Raw genomic sequence first — 15892 nt, 5'->3', positions numbered from 1 at the left:
CTCTCCAAGGGGGTGCATGAGAGGTTCTCTGTAGCCCAGGCTCCCTGCCTTATAAAAGCCTGAGGAGAAACATGTTAATTGTACCTCTGACAGGGATTAGAGGGGAAACCTCTCCAGCCTCGAGGCAGATATTGGTTCATGCAGTTTTCTCAAGTGCAGTGGCTCAGAGAGACTTAGAAGGATGCACGAAGAAAAGACATCACATTTTCTTGGAGGACAGTGTTTAATTCACAGCTGCCTCCCTGGCTCTGTCTTCAGCGCAGGGGTATCTTGTACTGAGACTTATTTTATTTTTTAGCCTTCACCCTGAAGGATCTTAGAGCTCTTTAAACAATAGGGCTCTCTGAAGGTCACTGCTCCATGCCCCCTCCTTTGCAGGGTCCCAGGGCAGGCTGCTGTGGGACAGTGCTCTCTTGAATCAAATCTGTACTCGCTGCAGGAAAAATTATCAAATACTGGGATTGCCTGCTTTTTTGTTTTCTTCTATTTTTCCACTTTCTTTTTTTTTTTTTTTCCTGAGGGAGATACCTAACATCTTTTACTGAATCAGCCTTCAGCACAGTGCAGTTGAAGGCTGCCCAGGGCTGTCCCTCATAGCTGCTCGTTTTGTCACACACCACACGCGGCAGACGAAGGTCCCTTATCAGTTGCTTTGTGCCGACTGAGGAAGATTCCCCTTGGGAAGGAGAGCTGTGCAAACCCCAAGCTCAGTTAACTCACCCTTCATCCCGTGGGCTGTGGAGCACATCTGCAGAGTGCACGGCCGTGAGCCCAGCTCGAGGATGTCTGTCCTGCTGCAGCGGGATCAAAGTGCTGGGAACGCTCGATCCCACCTGATCCCGCATTAAACCAGCTGGTGGGAGGGTGGAGATCGCTCAGACACCTCCCTGCTTTGGGGATCAGGGCTAAACTCCCTGCAGGCATCCTGGCTTCTCTGGGGGTCACTGAAATCTTATGTTCCTCTTACCATCCTGTGCACATCCAGCAGTGGCAAAGTGTGGGCACCCGAGCACGAGTTATTAAAAATAGCAGAAACATTGTTTTCCCGTTTTCAGATTTTTTTATATTGTTTTATCGTGCCCAGAATGTTTTACTTGAACAATGCCAAGTGTTTCATTTTACATTTTCAAGGCAAAATTCACATCAAGCCCTCTTTATTTTAATACACTAATTTCTGTTTTCTTAAGTGGCCTGTTTTTATTTTCTTTAAAAAGATGAAAGAAGGCTAGCATGGAAAGAGAAGAGAAAATCACATGGAGATTGACCAAAAATTTCAGGTTGAATGAAAAACGGGCTGTTTAAAAAAATAATTCTTTTTACCTTTTATTCTTTTTTTTTTCTTTCTAATTTTTTGAATTTTACCAGGCCGACATTTTCAGCCATTTTTTGGCCCAGCTCTGTTATTTACTCAGCTTTCAGACACATCAGTGATTTAATGGCTTTTTGGCAGAGTTTTACCTCTGTGCCTCTGCGTGACCTCAGTGAGGGTGTGGAGTCTTCAAAACCTTTTTTAGTTTTAAGGAGAGAAATAGGAATGTGGAATTTTAGTGGTTTTTTTCCCCTCTTTAGAACTATTCCCCATCTCCCTGCGCTGTCTGTGCTGTGTGTGCAGTGTTGTTGGAGTGGCAGCAGAGGTTCCCTGTGGCCCAAGCACCTTCCTGATGGGATGGAGAAGCACCTCATGTGCTAATGAGTGGGAATCTCATTACAGTGGGATCCAGCATAATAAAGATCTTAAGGGCAGCACCTTTCAGGCTCAGCACAGTGTGCCTTTTAGCAGAAAACAGCTCCAGTCTGAAGGAGGGCTGGGTGTTGGCAGGCAGAGGCCACTCAGGGCTGGATACTGGTTTATGTAATCCATTAAACTTGCGCTGAACTGGTGTTGGGCTTTTTAAATCCCAAACTTCATTTTGGTGTCGTGACCGCAGACGGGCACTGGAGCTGCATTCACGCTTTTCATCTTCTGAAATATTAAAGCAGTTCATCCCATGGTCAGGAGGATGCTCGGTCTGCCGGAGTTGTCCTTTTTTGTTGCTGTAGCTCAAAAATTACAGCTGAAGGAGAAATTAATTTCCCTAAAGGTTGTTTTTTTTTTTAATGCGGTTCTCGCTGGCAAGCAGTTCTTGTATTACCTCATGTGTTTCTCCATCACTGTTCTCGCTGTACTCAAACTCTGTCTCCTTATGACAAGTAACTTTATTTTTCCAGAACTAAGAATATTTAAGAAATGCTACTGAAAACTTTTTTTTGCAGTCAGAATGACACTGTCCCTGCACCTTTGGAGCAGTGGTATCCCACTCTCCCAGGAAAAAGTGGTTTAACTGCAGTTTCCAAGCATATCTTTGTCCCCCAAAATGGAAAATATGAGTCCCTCTGAAGGCTCAGAAGCTTAATTTGCACCATGCAGCTTTACAGAGAAAATTCTCTGACATTACTAAAACAAGCAGTTCTATAAAAGTGGAAGATTGATTTCTCTAAAAAGAAATTAAAAAGTAATTTTAGGTTCTGCAGCAAGTCCTGGAATACTTGCGGAGGCTTTTACAGCTCTATTGCTTACCAGACAGCAGAATCTCAGCTTTCATTTCAGAAAACCATGGCTTTCTAGACTGCTCATTGTTGAGATGGATTCAAGTCCTAAATATTCTGAAAATCAGAGGTGAGTGAGGAGAGCCCTGAGGACGAGGGTTCCAGCTGTGACCCTCCCGCTGGGGCAGCACAGTTTTGCCTGGTTTGGTGGGGCTGTGGAGCCATCCCAGGGCCAAAGTGAAGGCTAAAAGCACGTATGTGTTCTGTCCCTGAGGCTTCCCCCTCCTCTGATTACTGATTTCCAGCAATTTTAATCCCACTGTGGAGTTTTTAGGAGAGCTGAGCCATTCCCCAGGTGGGCTCATGGTAGTGTGTCGGTGGCGGGGAGTGAGCATGTCTGGGTCAGGCTCTGGAGTCCCGGCAGAGGTGGTTGGTAACAGCTGCAGAGATCCAGCTCCTATAGAAAACAGATCTCCTGTCTGCTGCTTATATCTCTGAGGATCCCATTTTAGTGCTGTTTGTACTGGTTTGCTGCTCTTGCATCCGTGTGTTGCCCAGAGCATCATTCCTGGACCTCATCTGTACAAACAGATGAGTTGGTGTGTGAGCCAGAGCTTTGCTTCCAAACACCTGGATGGGATATTAGTGCAGACTCTGGGTGCTTGGGGGTAGGGGATGTTGTGTACGTGCCCTCCCAGTTGCCTGCCAGGTGGGGTGTCCCAGCTGAGCACGGCAATGCTCTCAGAGCCGGGATGCAGCCACCCTCATGGGCACTGGCTGACATCACTCCCAGGAAAGGGGGAAGCAGATGGGATATTGCCATGGCACTGCCCACTGCCAAGTTAAATATAAAACATCTAGCAGAAGGCAGTGGGGTACTCACTGCTCAGGAAGTCTGCCACGGGGGCATGGCAAAGTAAACACAATTTTCGGAGTGCTTCCCGCTCCTGCCTGCTGCTTTGGCGTCCTTTGGGATGAGGTGAAAGTCTGGCACTGCATGTGGGGGCACTGGCAATCCTCCCTGTGCCCTTTGGTGTCAGTGCCATGGCTGAGCAGGGAGTCAGAGGCAAGGATTTGGTCTGTGGTAGATGCAGTTCCCCATGGATCTTTTAGCTGCTGGGGGAGTTTGACTGGAGCCTATCCCTGCAGGCAAGAAATCCATGTAAAATGGACCAGACTAAACAGTCGATGCCTGTGTAAACAGTTGCATGTTGGAATCTCAAGGTCTGTAGGAAACACGGGGAAGGGCGGTCGCTCAGCCAGCACATTCCACAGCTGTGGCCAGGGAAGGTGCTGGTACTGGGTATTGTGGAACTTTACCTCTGCTCCGAGGAGGTGCTCCTAAAAAATACCAAGAAGGGAGAAGATTCCGGGCCATCTCATTTCCATATAAATCACTGTTTTCTTTGCACTGGCACCAGGACTGCCTTGAGGTTTATGTGCAGAGCTGAGCTTGAAAAACAGGAACCTGATGTATTCTGTCCATATCTGATACCATGTGCGCTACCATAGGAGAAAATATATTCCAAAGTTGGGGAAAATAAGAAAAAGGGAGGGCAGGGGGATATAATGGGTGGTTTCTCTGCAGATTTTAGCACAGTGCTGGTGCCGTGTTTTGGGCTGTCAGTGCATTTTGCAGGGGGGTGCTGAGGCTCCTGTCACAGCACTGGGGTCTGGCACTGCCCACGGGGACACCCTGGCTCTGTCAGGAGGGGGATTGGAGATGCTGCCATGGCTGCAAGGGAATGCAGCAACCTGTTCCCTTGTGTGTTGCATCCTGCGATGAGGCCAGATGTGCTTCACAGCTGGATGAGGTCCAGGGAGGATCAGACAGGCAAAATCCCTTCTGACTTTATCAGGGAAAGTGCCTGTGGTGTTGCGGTACCACTACAGCTTTTCACAGGGTGTCGGGGGGCACGGGGCTGCCTGGACCCCCCACCATTAGAGCAATATGTGTTCTCATAGCAGGAAGGAGTGTGGTTTGCTCACCAGGAGGGCCCTGCTGCATAGGCTTTGAGTGGGACACTTAAAGGGATAAAGGGGGTTTCTTTTTCCCTTGGCATTTTTTTTCCACTGTTGGTAAATACTTCTGCCTGTGCCTGACTTGCTAGTGCAAGGGCTGGAGATTCACCTGCAAGGAACTGAGAAGTGCCAGCTATTCTAGGTTATAATTACAAGCCTTCTGGCTGTTTTCCTCCAGCCCTGCCTGCCAGAGGGATGTTGCTATATGTGAATATTAGTAATATTTAAATATTTCGGTCCCTAAGGCAAAAGTGTCTGGGGTGAACTGTGTACACTCAGAGTATCACTAGCAGATGGGAAGAACCTTTGTTTGTTTGTTTTGATCATGAATTGTAAACTTATCTCAGAGTTTGGGGGAAATTGTGGCTTTATCATGCCTGGGGTTATTGGCGCCAGGGTGTGGATTGCAGGATCAGGGTGATGTTTGCAGTGTAAGGAAACCTCTACACCTCAATCCCTCAGTCTGTTTTAAGCCAAGGACCACTTATCATTTTGTGGAAAAAATACTCTGGAACCACCCGCTTGCTACAGATTTCTATTTTTTAAGCCAAATCAAAATTAGACTTAACATTTGGGTCTTTGCTTATTATCTTTATTTTCCTATGATTTCCTTGATTGTATGCATCAGAATGTGGGTGTGAGGGGGTTTTTTTTGGTTTGTTTTTTTTTTTTCAATCTTGTCATTATTTCACGGAGCATTTTCTGATGTCTTGTGAATCACCCACGGCTCATGGATCACAAATTGAAAAATACTCCTCTGGCATGTTTGAACCAGGGAAAGAACCATGCTGGGTGTGTGGGGGCGGGAGGGGGGAAGTCTGCAAACGGGAGAGAGGGTTGTTTGCTGGTGTCGTTCTCATCATTCATTCTGCAAATGATCTATTAAATAGAAATGGAGGTGAAAATGGAGGGAAATTTTGATCAGAAGGGGTGTTTTCAGTGGTAATACCTTAGCATGTACCTCTGTGATACCCAGCATATATGATCACAGTGAATTCATAAAATTATAGAATCAGCTGGGTTGGAAAAGACCTCTGAGATCATCAAGTCCACCCCTTGATCCACTACCGCCGTGGTTACTAGACCATGGCACTAAGTGCCACATCCAGTCTCATCTTAAAAACCTCCAGGGATGGAGAATCCACCACTTCCCTGGGCATCCCATTCTGTTGTCTGATTACCCTCTCTGTATCCTCTGGTCATGTGCTGTGTGTTGCTGCAGGAACTTGTTGGCAGCAGCAGCAGCATCTTACCTGGGCTCTGGGCTGAGACCTGGCACGAGCTGTTTGCAGAGGGAGCTTTAACCCACCCTGGCAGTCAGACTCACTGTGCCTTCTCTTCTCCTTTCCAATGCAGGAGGGAAGCCTGTGGCCTTCGGAAAGCACCGTGTCGGGGAACGGAATAACAGAGGTGAGGGCGATGCGGGCGCCGCTGCCTCTCCCGCCGTCCCGCGCTGCAGCGTCTCACACTCCTCGCCCTCTTTCTCTCTCTCTTTCTCCCTTCCAGCAGCAAATCTACACCCCGAGGCCCAGCGACCGCCTGGCAGTGCCATCCTTCCTGCAGAGGGACCGCTTCAACCGGTTCCAGCCCACCTACCCCTACATGCAGCACGAGATCGACCTGCCGCCCACCATCTCACTGTCGGACGGCGAGGAGCCCCCCCCGTACCAGGGACCCTGCACGCTGCAGCTGCGCGACCCCGAGCAGCAAATGGAGCTCAACAGAGAGTCGGTGCGGGCCCCCCCCAACAGAACCATCTTCGACAGTGACTTGATAGATAACTCGGTGTACGGGGGGCCGTGCCCCCCCAGCAGTAACTCTGGCATCAGCGCGACCTGCTATGGGAGCAATGGCAGGATGGAGGGACCACCCCCGACCTACAGCGAGGTCATCGGGCACTACCCGGGGTCCACGTTTTACCAGCACCAGCAGAACAACAACGGGATGCCCCCCATCTTGGAGGGCAGCAGACTCCATCACTCACAGATCAATGGCCTTGAGAGCACAACGGCGTGGAACAAAGAGAAAGAGAAACAAAAAGGGCACCCCTTTTAAAAAAAAAAGAAGAAGAAAAAAAGGCAAAAAAAAAAAAGGCAAGAAAGTAAATGAAACACTCTGCACTTCTCATTAAAAGAAAAAGGAGAGAGAGAGTTGAGGAAGATGAGCAAAGAAAAAAAAAAAGCCCTTCCCCATCTCTCCGTGTATAAATATTTACTTGTTATGTCTGGTCTGAATGCACAAGCCTACCAAGCTTGCAAAAACATTTCTTTATTGAGCTGTGTCTAGACGTTTAAAAAGGAAAAAAAAATCAACTGTAGTCTTTTTTTTTTTTTTTTGTTTCTAGTTGGGCTGTGTGTGAATGCTTTTTTTTTTTGTTTGATATTTCACTTATCTTTAAAAACAAAATATTTGCACAAAAACCATTTTGTTTAAAGATCTGCAATATAAATATATAAATATATATTAAAAATAAGAGAAAGTGTATGTGTAAGGAGCAGGAGTATTTTTGTATTAGAAGAGGCCTATTCAAAAAAAAAAAAAGTTGTTTTCTGAACTAGAAGAAAAATGGCAATTTTTTGAGTGCCAACTCAAAAAGCGTGTATTACATTGTAAAAAAACAAAAAACAAAAAAAAAATCAAAAGCAGGGGTTTAGAGTTATTTATATAAATGTTGAAATTTTGCACTATTTTTTAATATAAATATGTCAGTGCTTGTGTTGGTCAAAGCCTCTATCATGTCTACCATGAACCTGTTAAGGGATCTATGTCGAAGTGAAGAACAAAGTAGCTGGAAGGGGAGGAGGATCGCTGGAGTGGAGATGCCAGCCCTGGGAGGAGCGGTGAGCGAGATGCAGCTTATGGAAATCCTGAATTTCCAGAGTCCCTGCGCGTGGCCGCCGACAGCCACGCCTTTATACATTCCCTACAAAGCAAGAGGAGTTGGTGTGTGTCTGTATGTCATCCGGTAGGATTATTGGAGTAACAAGGTAAAATGAAAACTCCCTGCTTCCCAGAGTCAGGAATGACTGAAGCAGGCCAAAATTACTTGATTTTTTCTTTTTTTTTTTTTTTTTTTTTTTTTTTTTTTTTTTTTTTTTTTTTACAACCTCTAACTTTTTGGAGGGGGGGGTGGTTGGGATGAGAATAAACGTCTGTGTCTGAAGGAACAAAGTGTTTTTTGGTTTATTTCTTTCAATGTTCAACTGAAGGGCCCTGTTGGAGCCCAAGTGGTGATTGTGGAAGTTGGTGTGAGTCACTGGTAACGCACCCACCGGCTGCCTTTCAGCTGGGTTTAAATGTCTCCTTGAAAGGACGAGCTGAAAAGTGTGGTGGTGGTGAACATCATTTTCATTTTGTATCAGCCTCCCAAACCTCTGTTTGGCATAAGCAGGCGCAGCCGTGTCTCGCAGCTCTGCCGTCCCTGGTCATCCTGATTTTTTTTTACATTATCATCCCATTATTATCCCAGCTAAAGAGGCACCGGGTACAGTAGATGGAAATGAATCTGCTCCTGTGATGATGTATTAATTAAAGGCTACAGAAATATGCTTAAGGCTTTAGAAGCAAACCCCCCTTCCCTCCTCTGAAATGTCCCTCACCCCACGGTCCCACCTGCCCTCCCGCCGCCGGGTGTTGTGCGTCGTTTAATTTATCTTGGTTTCGGAAGCGTTTTTTTGTCTTACGATGCTCTTGTTTACATTTTATATCGTGTAGGTGTCTGGTAGGTGTGTTGCCCTCGCGGTGAATTCGTAGGTGACGGAGCGAGCGAGTGGGAAACCTGAGAGAGTGAGGGAGAGGAGGCAAAAAGGGAAAAATCCCGCTGTGGGTCCCGTCTCTCCGAGCGCGAGGAAGGGTCGGTAGGGAAACCACAGAGAGCGAAGGTTTTACAAGGGGGTGTGATTTGATTTTTTTCTGCAGGATGCTATCTAGTAGAGTGACATAAATGAAAGATATAAAGGCAATAACTATTGTTTTTAAGCAACTTTTCTATTACTTGAAAACGAAAACGAACCTAACCATGAGAACGGTTTTGAAGTTCTGACCATTTGAACAATATTTATATATATTTTAAAGAAGATGATGAATAGCTGAACTTGAAGTTTGATCATTGTTTTTTTGCTTTTTTTTTTTTTATTTCTGCCTAGAAATAGTCCTGTACCTTCTCAATATTTCAAACTGCTTTTCCACAGCTCTTGAAATCTTCATAGCTTTACAGTCATGTAACCTAAATTTTGATGACCTAAAAAGAAAAAAAAGCCACAAAAAAAAAATGCAAAGGAAATAAATCTAGTTTGTCATGAAAGGTACAAAACTGATGAATTTGTACGAGTTTTTAAAATGTATCTTTCCTTTATGTAACATGTCTATTTAGTGCCTTATTAAAGAAACAGTAACCCTCCCTTTTTAGAGAGGGGAAAGCAAAATCATCCTTAGTGTCACGAGTAACCAGCGTCTGGTCTCTTGCTCCTTTGGACCTTGCATTCACTTTTCCAGTCCCTTTTTTCCCGGAGCAGCTCCCTGTGCCTGGCCACGCCGGCTGCTCCCTCGGCCGCTGCTCTGCTCCGACTGTTCTTAGGGAACTTGAACACGTTTATGCACATTATCCTACCCAGGGAGGTAGGAATCTGTGGTGGATATTGTAAATGAGATACCAACCAAAAGAGAAACCGAAATATAATATCTACTGCCCTCTTGAGCCAAAATGCGTGAATAGTGTTGTTGGGGTTGGGTGTTTGTGTTTTGTTTTTGTTTTGGGGTGTTGTTTTTTTTTTGGGGGGGTGGTTGTTCAGTGATCTGAACTAGTTTGTTTGCTATAAAAAAAAAAAAATACGGTTACCTCAGCAGATTTTGGGTGGAATATGCATCACACGTTTAAAACTGAGCAGTGAGTAAGGAGGTGGCGTGGGGACCAGAGGTTGTTAGGTAACAGGATTGTCTTGTCACAGGGTGTCACCTGGACACCAAACCCCGTGGAAAAGTCAGGGAAGTGGGCAGGGGCTGGACAGGCACAGAGGGGTAGTGGAAGAGGGTCTGAAGATGCAGTGCAATTGAACCCAGCTTTCATGCTTGGAAGTCCTCAAAATTTCAACCAATTCTCTTTTTTTATTTCTCCCTCCCCAATCCACTCCCAGTGTGAGCTTTTACTTCTGAAGCATCACCCCGAGCTCTACAGTTGAGTGATCAGTTTGTTGAGTTCCTGGGTTCAGTTTCATTTACCTCTTTCTCTAGTTAGGGGAACTTAATGAGTGTGAAACAGGGTGGCTCATCAACACCAAATTTGTGTTGCAAACGATGCCTTTCAGCCCATCCATGCACAAAACCCAAGCTGCCACCTTTCCCCAGGCCAGTGCAGCCCTGGTGAGGGGGAGCCCCAGGTCCCAGGCAGCGGGTGCAGCTCCTTGGTGGAGCCAAGTTGTCACCTTTAGTCTTTCTTCTGTCCATCCCTCTCTTTGCATTCCCAAGAACTGTGTATTTCAAGTGCAGATACCAGGTCTTGGGCTCAGATCAACTCCAAGTTCTGAGTGGGTGTTGAGAAATAATGGTCTGTTCTTTTTTTTTATTATTATTGTTGTTGTTATTGTTATTATTATTATTACTATTTAATGTTACTTTTTGCCTCGGGGTCCATTTCTTCCCAATTCCCACGTCCCGTATTGCCACCAAGGCAGGGAATTTGCTTTGCACACCCTTGCTGATTGTCCCGTTCCCTCTGGCCTTGGTGCAGCTCAGCAGAGAGTGGTGCTAGAGCTGGGCTGTGGCCCTGCTCCACAGGTGTCTTGCAGCTTCCAGCAGAGAGATTCAGGCCCCTTAGGAGTGATTCATTTTTAAGTAAATACAGAAAAAACAAGGCACTGCTTAGCAACCTCGTGTCCTACCCTGCCTTTTTGCTTGGAGTTTTAAGTCACGTTAGCTTTAAAAGGGGTTGTTCATCTTGCAGAGTTTCTTAGCTTACAGTACGGCAAACAGCATCCTTAAAGTGCCCCCAAATCTTAATGGCCTAGAATGGGAACGTGGCTTTGTCAATCTGGATGGGGAGGAAGGATGGGTTTCATTTGGGGCTGGCACTGGTAAAACACGTGTTCCCTTCACAACCCTTGATTTCACCAGTTTGAGGATTCAGCTTTACTAATCCAGTGTGTTGTTTCCATAAGTGTTACAAAATTCATTCTGTCTTAAGTGGGGGTCTAAGGATATCCCATTGCTTTCTGGAGAATCACCCTTTTGTGTGTGTATTGAACTATGAAATTGCACTAACTGCTATATTAAAAAATAAATAAAGAAAAGCCCAACGTTTTTACTAAGGATCGGGAAAAGACTGAATCAGACGTGTAGCATTAGCAGTGCTGGGCCAGAACAGGATGAATTTTTAATCTCTTCTGTCTCTGTACCACTCAGAGATTTTCTGTGTACAACACAAAGTTACAAAAAAAAACAAAAAGAAGTTTTCCAGAAACCATGCTTCAAATTTTTGCTGTACTATAGAAGCTCATGAAGGACAACATTAAAGTCCTAATTTCATTGTATTAATATTTTCTTAAACTTCCAGTTGCATTGCGTTGGCTTTGGAGTTTGTTATAGGCAGTCCTGTATCCTGAGTTCTGTTCAATTTAAACTTATGTAAACTATTGACAGCACATGCAATGCAGTACTTATCTATATTTTGCTGTTTTAGTATGAATATGTACTCTGATGCCAATTTACAAAAATCTGTTGTAAACGCTTCTTGTGTACCAGTAACCGATAGTGGCAATTATATGTCATTCTAAAAGCTGCAATACTTATACAATAAATTTTACAATACTTTGGAAAATTTGCCTTCACCTTTTGCTTTGTTACCCCCCCACCCCAAAAAAAAAAAAAAAAATCAAGAGTTTGTCAACACAATGTAATTTCAAAAGCTCTTCCTGTTTTCTTTTCGGATGTTGGAAAATGAATCTGCTCAGTTTTGGGTATTTGTGTGGGTTTCCCCCTTCCTTGTTCTGAACAACCGCCCAGCCTCTGTATTGCCCCCCGTGTTTCCCCCGTGAAGCTGTAGCTGGTTCCTGGTGTATTTGCATGCTCGGTCCGTGTGTGCCTGTGTGCGTGTACAGCTCTGGTTCCTTTTGAGTAGATCAGGTGGTGCAGCTTGAATTCCCAGAAGAAGCATTCCCGGTTTGCACCAGTATGTCCAACACTCGCGGTCCTGCCTTTTCAGCCAAGAACGTCACTGATGGTCAGAAGGTCTTAACTTGAATAACGTCAATCAACAAGAACTGCGTAGATTGACTGAAATCCTAAGCACAGATAATTCGTGTGACTCTTTTCCTTTCTGAGACTGTGGTCAAATTGCAGTGATCACATTAAAGTGATTGAAAACTTGACTGTTTGCAGGGCGTTTTCTTTTGTGTGTCTGAAGGATGGATGTCCTGTAGGTTCACCCAGACCTTGGGTTCCCTCTTGGGATTAAGGAATGTGTATTCATTAATCCCTGGACTTTGAGGGTCACTAGCTCTGCCCAAGCCCTTGGTCTCCCTAGCCCTTCTCTCTGGCTGATCATAAGTCTGTGTTTCGGGTGGCAGCACTGTTGGAAGTGGCCCCTGGCTTTGACAAGCAGCTCCTCCAGCTGCTTTGGATGGGCAAGTGGTGGACACTTGGCTTTAATGTGGGCATGAGGAGCTCCTGTGGGCTTCAGCGGGAGGCTGGGATGCTCTGCCTGGACAGTTACTTGCAACACAGCCCCGGGCTGGTGGCCAGTTGGGAAAATACCACTGGTTATGACTGAAAGCAGCTTAATTGCAGCCCAGGGAGGAGAACCCCAAATCCAACCCTCTGGCTCTGATTCCTGAACTGTGCTACTCGCCTCCCACTTGTGGTTTATTTTGTGGGATTCCTGGTGTCCATTGCTGCTGGAGAGATGACCCAGGGTGATGCAGTGCTGGAAAGCAGCTGCCCTTGGCTGGAACACTTTTCCCCGTGGTAGGAAGTCAGATGTTTTTAGTGCTGTGCTGATGCCGATGGGTCCAACGTTGGCTCGAGGGGCTCCAAAGCATTTTTCCCATCTCATGTGCAAAAAAACCCCAAAACACTAAGTGTCTGAGAGCAGGCAATGCCCCTACACCAACCACAGGATCACAAATATCCAAGTGGGATACATCCACCTTGTTCCAGGCACGGCGAAGCAGGGAAAGGACAAGGTTTGGTTTGAATCACTGTTTCGAAACGACATTTTTCATTTTCGGATTCACAGCTGAAACCAACATCTTCCCACAGAAAATGGGAACTCAGCTGACACCACATTTTCCAAAAGGGAATTTTTTTAAATGACAAGGAAAAAAAAAAAAAAGGCAAGTTCAACCCGTGCAGTGCGTGGGAACGGGCAGAGAGATGCTGTTACTAAGCTACCTTTCTGCAGCTAATGAGGTGATCTGGGGACGCTGCAGCAGCACTGATTGGCAAATGATTATTTTTAACTTGGGGTTTTTTTTTTGGTTTTTTTTTTTGCAACTCAGTGGAAGAAACAACTTTGTGACTTTTGGAAACCCCAGGTGGCAAAGCCTTTGATTTTAAACAGATTTATGTGCTGAAAATTGAATAGGACTTAAGAAAGGGGGTTCAGATTTTCCCTCTGCTTCCAGCAACAGAGCCCTTTTTGCAGCTCTTGTGGCTTTACCTGGTGTGCTTGCTGGAAGGTGCAAATTCCAACTTCAAAGAATCTAAATTGCACAAAAGCACTTATTTTTTGCTTTTTGTCTCCATATTTTATCTACTTGTCCTAACCCAAACTCTGCATTGCTCTCCTTGTCCATCCTCTGCCTGCATTTAATCTGGTTTGTGCCTGGAGGGCACAGAGCAAACCCCCTCCATGCCAGGGCTTGTTCAGCTCCAGTCCTGGTGCTCAGGGTTCATCCCACCAGTGATTCTCAGGATGGCTTGGAGTGCTTTGAGGTGGGAAACCTGGAGTCGACCTCTTGCTTTTTAATCTGCTCAGGCTGCATTTCCCACAGGTTGATTTGTTGGAGTTTTTTTCTCCATGCTGGCCCCGAAGCCTCTGTGCAGGCAGAGCCCTGTCTCAGCACCGAGGGAGGGGAAGCCTTGACCAGGGGCAGAAACCCTCAGTAAAGTGACTGGAAACAGAATCTCCCTCATGGTGAGTGCTCCAGTGAAGGGTTTCAGTGAGATTTATTAAGAAATCAACGTGCTCTCACAGGAATCCTGATGTTGACTCTTCCAACTCTAATGGGAATTTACTCCAAACACTTGCTGCTATCCTTTTTTTTTTTTTCTTTAAAAAAAGTCTAGAAAATCCCACTGCTTTGGCATAAAGCAAGACTGTGTAACAGGAGCAAAAGCAAAGGACTGGGCAGGAGAAAAGAGGAAATAATTCCCGCCTTGTGCTCCTAGACATGATCAGGCTGGAAAAGCACTGCCCAAGATATCCTTCATTTAAGGTATGATGGGGGCAAAATTGCTTCCCTCTTTCCCTTTCCCCTTGCTCAGAAGCCCTGCCAAACGCTCACCCCTGTCCTTGGAACCCAGTGAAGGAGGATTTAGAATTTTTCTTGGTGAGTGGGCAGGTGGGGACAGGCAGGGACAGGCAGGCAGCTGGCCCAGATGGGATCTTTGTCCCAGGTGGGAACAATCTTGCCATGGCCCAGGAGGCAAATTTAAGCAGCTCCAGGGAAGGTGGTGGTTTCCTCTGGGGTTTTCTCTGCTTTGCTGCTGAGTAGGAGCTACAGGAGTTTTTGCAGAGGGTGTTTCCTGACCACCCTCTGCAGCTGCATGAGGCAGGAGTGGGTTTTGATTTAGTGATGTCCCAGGTTTCTGAGGCTGCCTGGGTGATGCGAAGGAAGGATAAACCTGAAACAGCAGCCACCTCTTTATGAGGTGAGATTGGGATTTATGGCATTTTTATGGCTACCCAAAACTGGCTTTCAGGCTGTCCTGGAGCCACACGCTGCCAGAGCTGTATGTGTGCTTTTTCTTCCTCTGTAGCTGGAAGTACATTGATCGTGGCAGCTCCAGGGCCTCCTCCCTGTCTGCCTTCTTCCTGGGGAACATGAGCTGCTGCTCTCAGAGTGAGTGGGGCTTGCTGCTTGCTGGAGAGCACCCCTGTGTTGCCCAGCAGGTCGGGTTGGTGGCTGCACAGCTTCTGAGCTTCCTCCCCGTGTCTGCACATGGAGAGCCTGTTGTCAGGTAAGACTGAAAAGTGGAGAAATGAAATTTAGAGCTCTGGCTGACCAGACTGATGGCTCTGGACCAGGCAGAGGGGAGATGACATGAAGCACTCAATGCAGTGCACTTGGGGTGGGGTTTGCAATGCAGAAACGTGTGAGAGCGTTGACTGCTGGTCAGGATCCATTAGTTGTCAGCTCCCAGTGGGTGTTCGTTCCCCCCTCGTGCAATCCTGACTCTTGGTTCAAATGCACATGGTTGCCTTAGGATTGATTGTTAGCAGCAGCAATAAATCACAATCCCAGCAACCAGTGGTGAGTTTTGGATGCCAGTCAAAATGCAGCTCCTTGGAGTATTTATCTCTGCGAAGGCAGGGAACCTGGACATTGAACAATTAGATCAACGTGGCTCTGTGAAGCTGCATTTGATTAAGAGAGTAACTCTGCAGGACAAAGCTATTGCTTGGTGTTGCTGTGCATTGCTAATGAGCAGCCTGGCTTTAAAAACACAGAGGCTGGAAATGTGAGTAAAAAGCACCTTCATGCACTGCTCTCCAAGCAACTCTGGACCAGGGCAGGTGGGGCTGCACTAGGATCCCACCTTCTCCTTTGTGGGCCAGTTAGGATGGGTAAGAATTAGGCATCCAAAACACTTCAGCTCTAAAATAGTCATGCAAGCATGCAGTCCTGCAAGACCAACCCCTTCAGGGTGCTTTCAGGAGGGTCTGGGTGGGTCTGGGTAATCAGCAGAGCTGATGTGAGTGTGAGGATGGAGCTGGGTTAGGTTTTAACTTGGGATCAGTGCACACCAGTGGCTTTCCCTGGGAAGAAAATGAGCTGTAAGCACATGTTCACTTCAGACAACTTATTAATGTGCACACACAAATCTATTTTTTGTTCCTTGAATCTCGACCTCAGGCTGTGCAAGGTTCAGATGAGCAGAACCAGGTTAAAAAACAAATGTCGAATGACCCTGATGGGCCTGACTGCCCATCTCATCTCTATTTTGCTCTTGAGAGCTGCTGTTTCCCTCTGCTCTGCTGAGCAAGTCTGTCAATTTTCTGTTCTGAGGAGGTTCTCAAGGAGCCTGGCCCTGATGCCCTGCCTCCCTGCTCCCAGGGCAGCTCTTCCATGGGCATGGAGAAGCCTGAGCTAAATATAAGCTGGGGAGAGGAAAAAAGGGGGAGTTGGAG

General features: G+C 46.3%; 1 protein-coding gene across 3 annotated transcripts in view; it reads left to right on the top strand.

Annotated features, from left to right (window-relative positions):
- The window catches only part of PMEPA1 (prostate transmembrane protein, androgen induced 1), a 137111-nt gene extending 125752 nt beyond the window's left edge, over positions 1–11359 (top strand). For 2 of the 3 annotated variants that reach the window (XM_017815234.1, XM_017815235.1), the window contains 2 exons: positions 5905–5958; positions 6055–6603. In XM_017815234.1, the coding sequence (XP_017670723.1) occupies positions 5905–5958; positions 6055–6603 (603 nt within the window). Of the gene's footprint in view, positions 1–5904; positions 5959–6054 lie in introns of all 3 variants that reach the window. The other variant, XM_017815233.1, reaches the window with a different exon arrangement.
- Positions 11360–15892: the final 4533 nt, after the last annotated feature.

This window comes from Lepidothrix coronata, unplaced genomic scaffold (genome assembly GCF_001604755.1).
Source record: "Lepidothrix coronata isolate B3197 unplaced genomic scaffold, Lepidothrix_coronata-1.0 Scaffold49, whole genome shotgun sequence".
NCBI lineage: Eukaryota > Metazoa > Chordata > Aves > Passeriformes > Pipridae > Lepidothrix > Lepidothrix coronata.
This window is presented reverse-complemented; position numbering and strand designations above follow the sequence as displayed.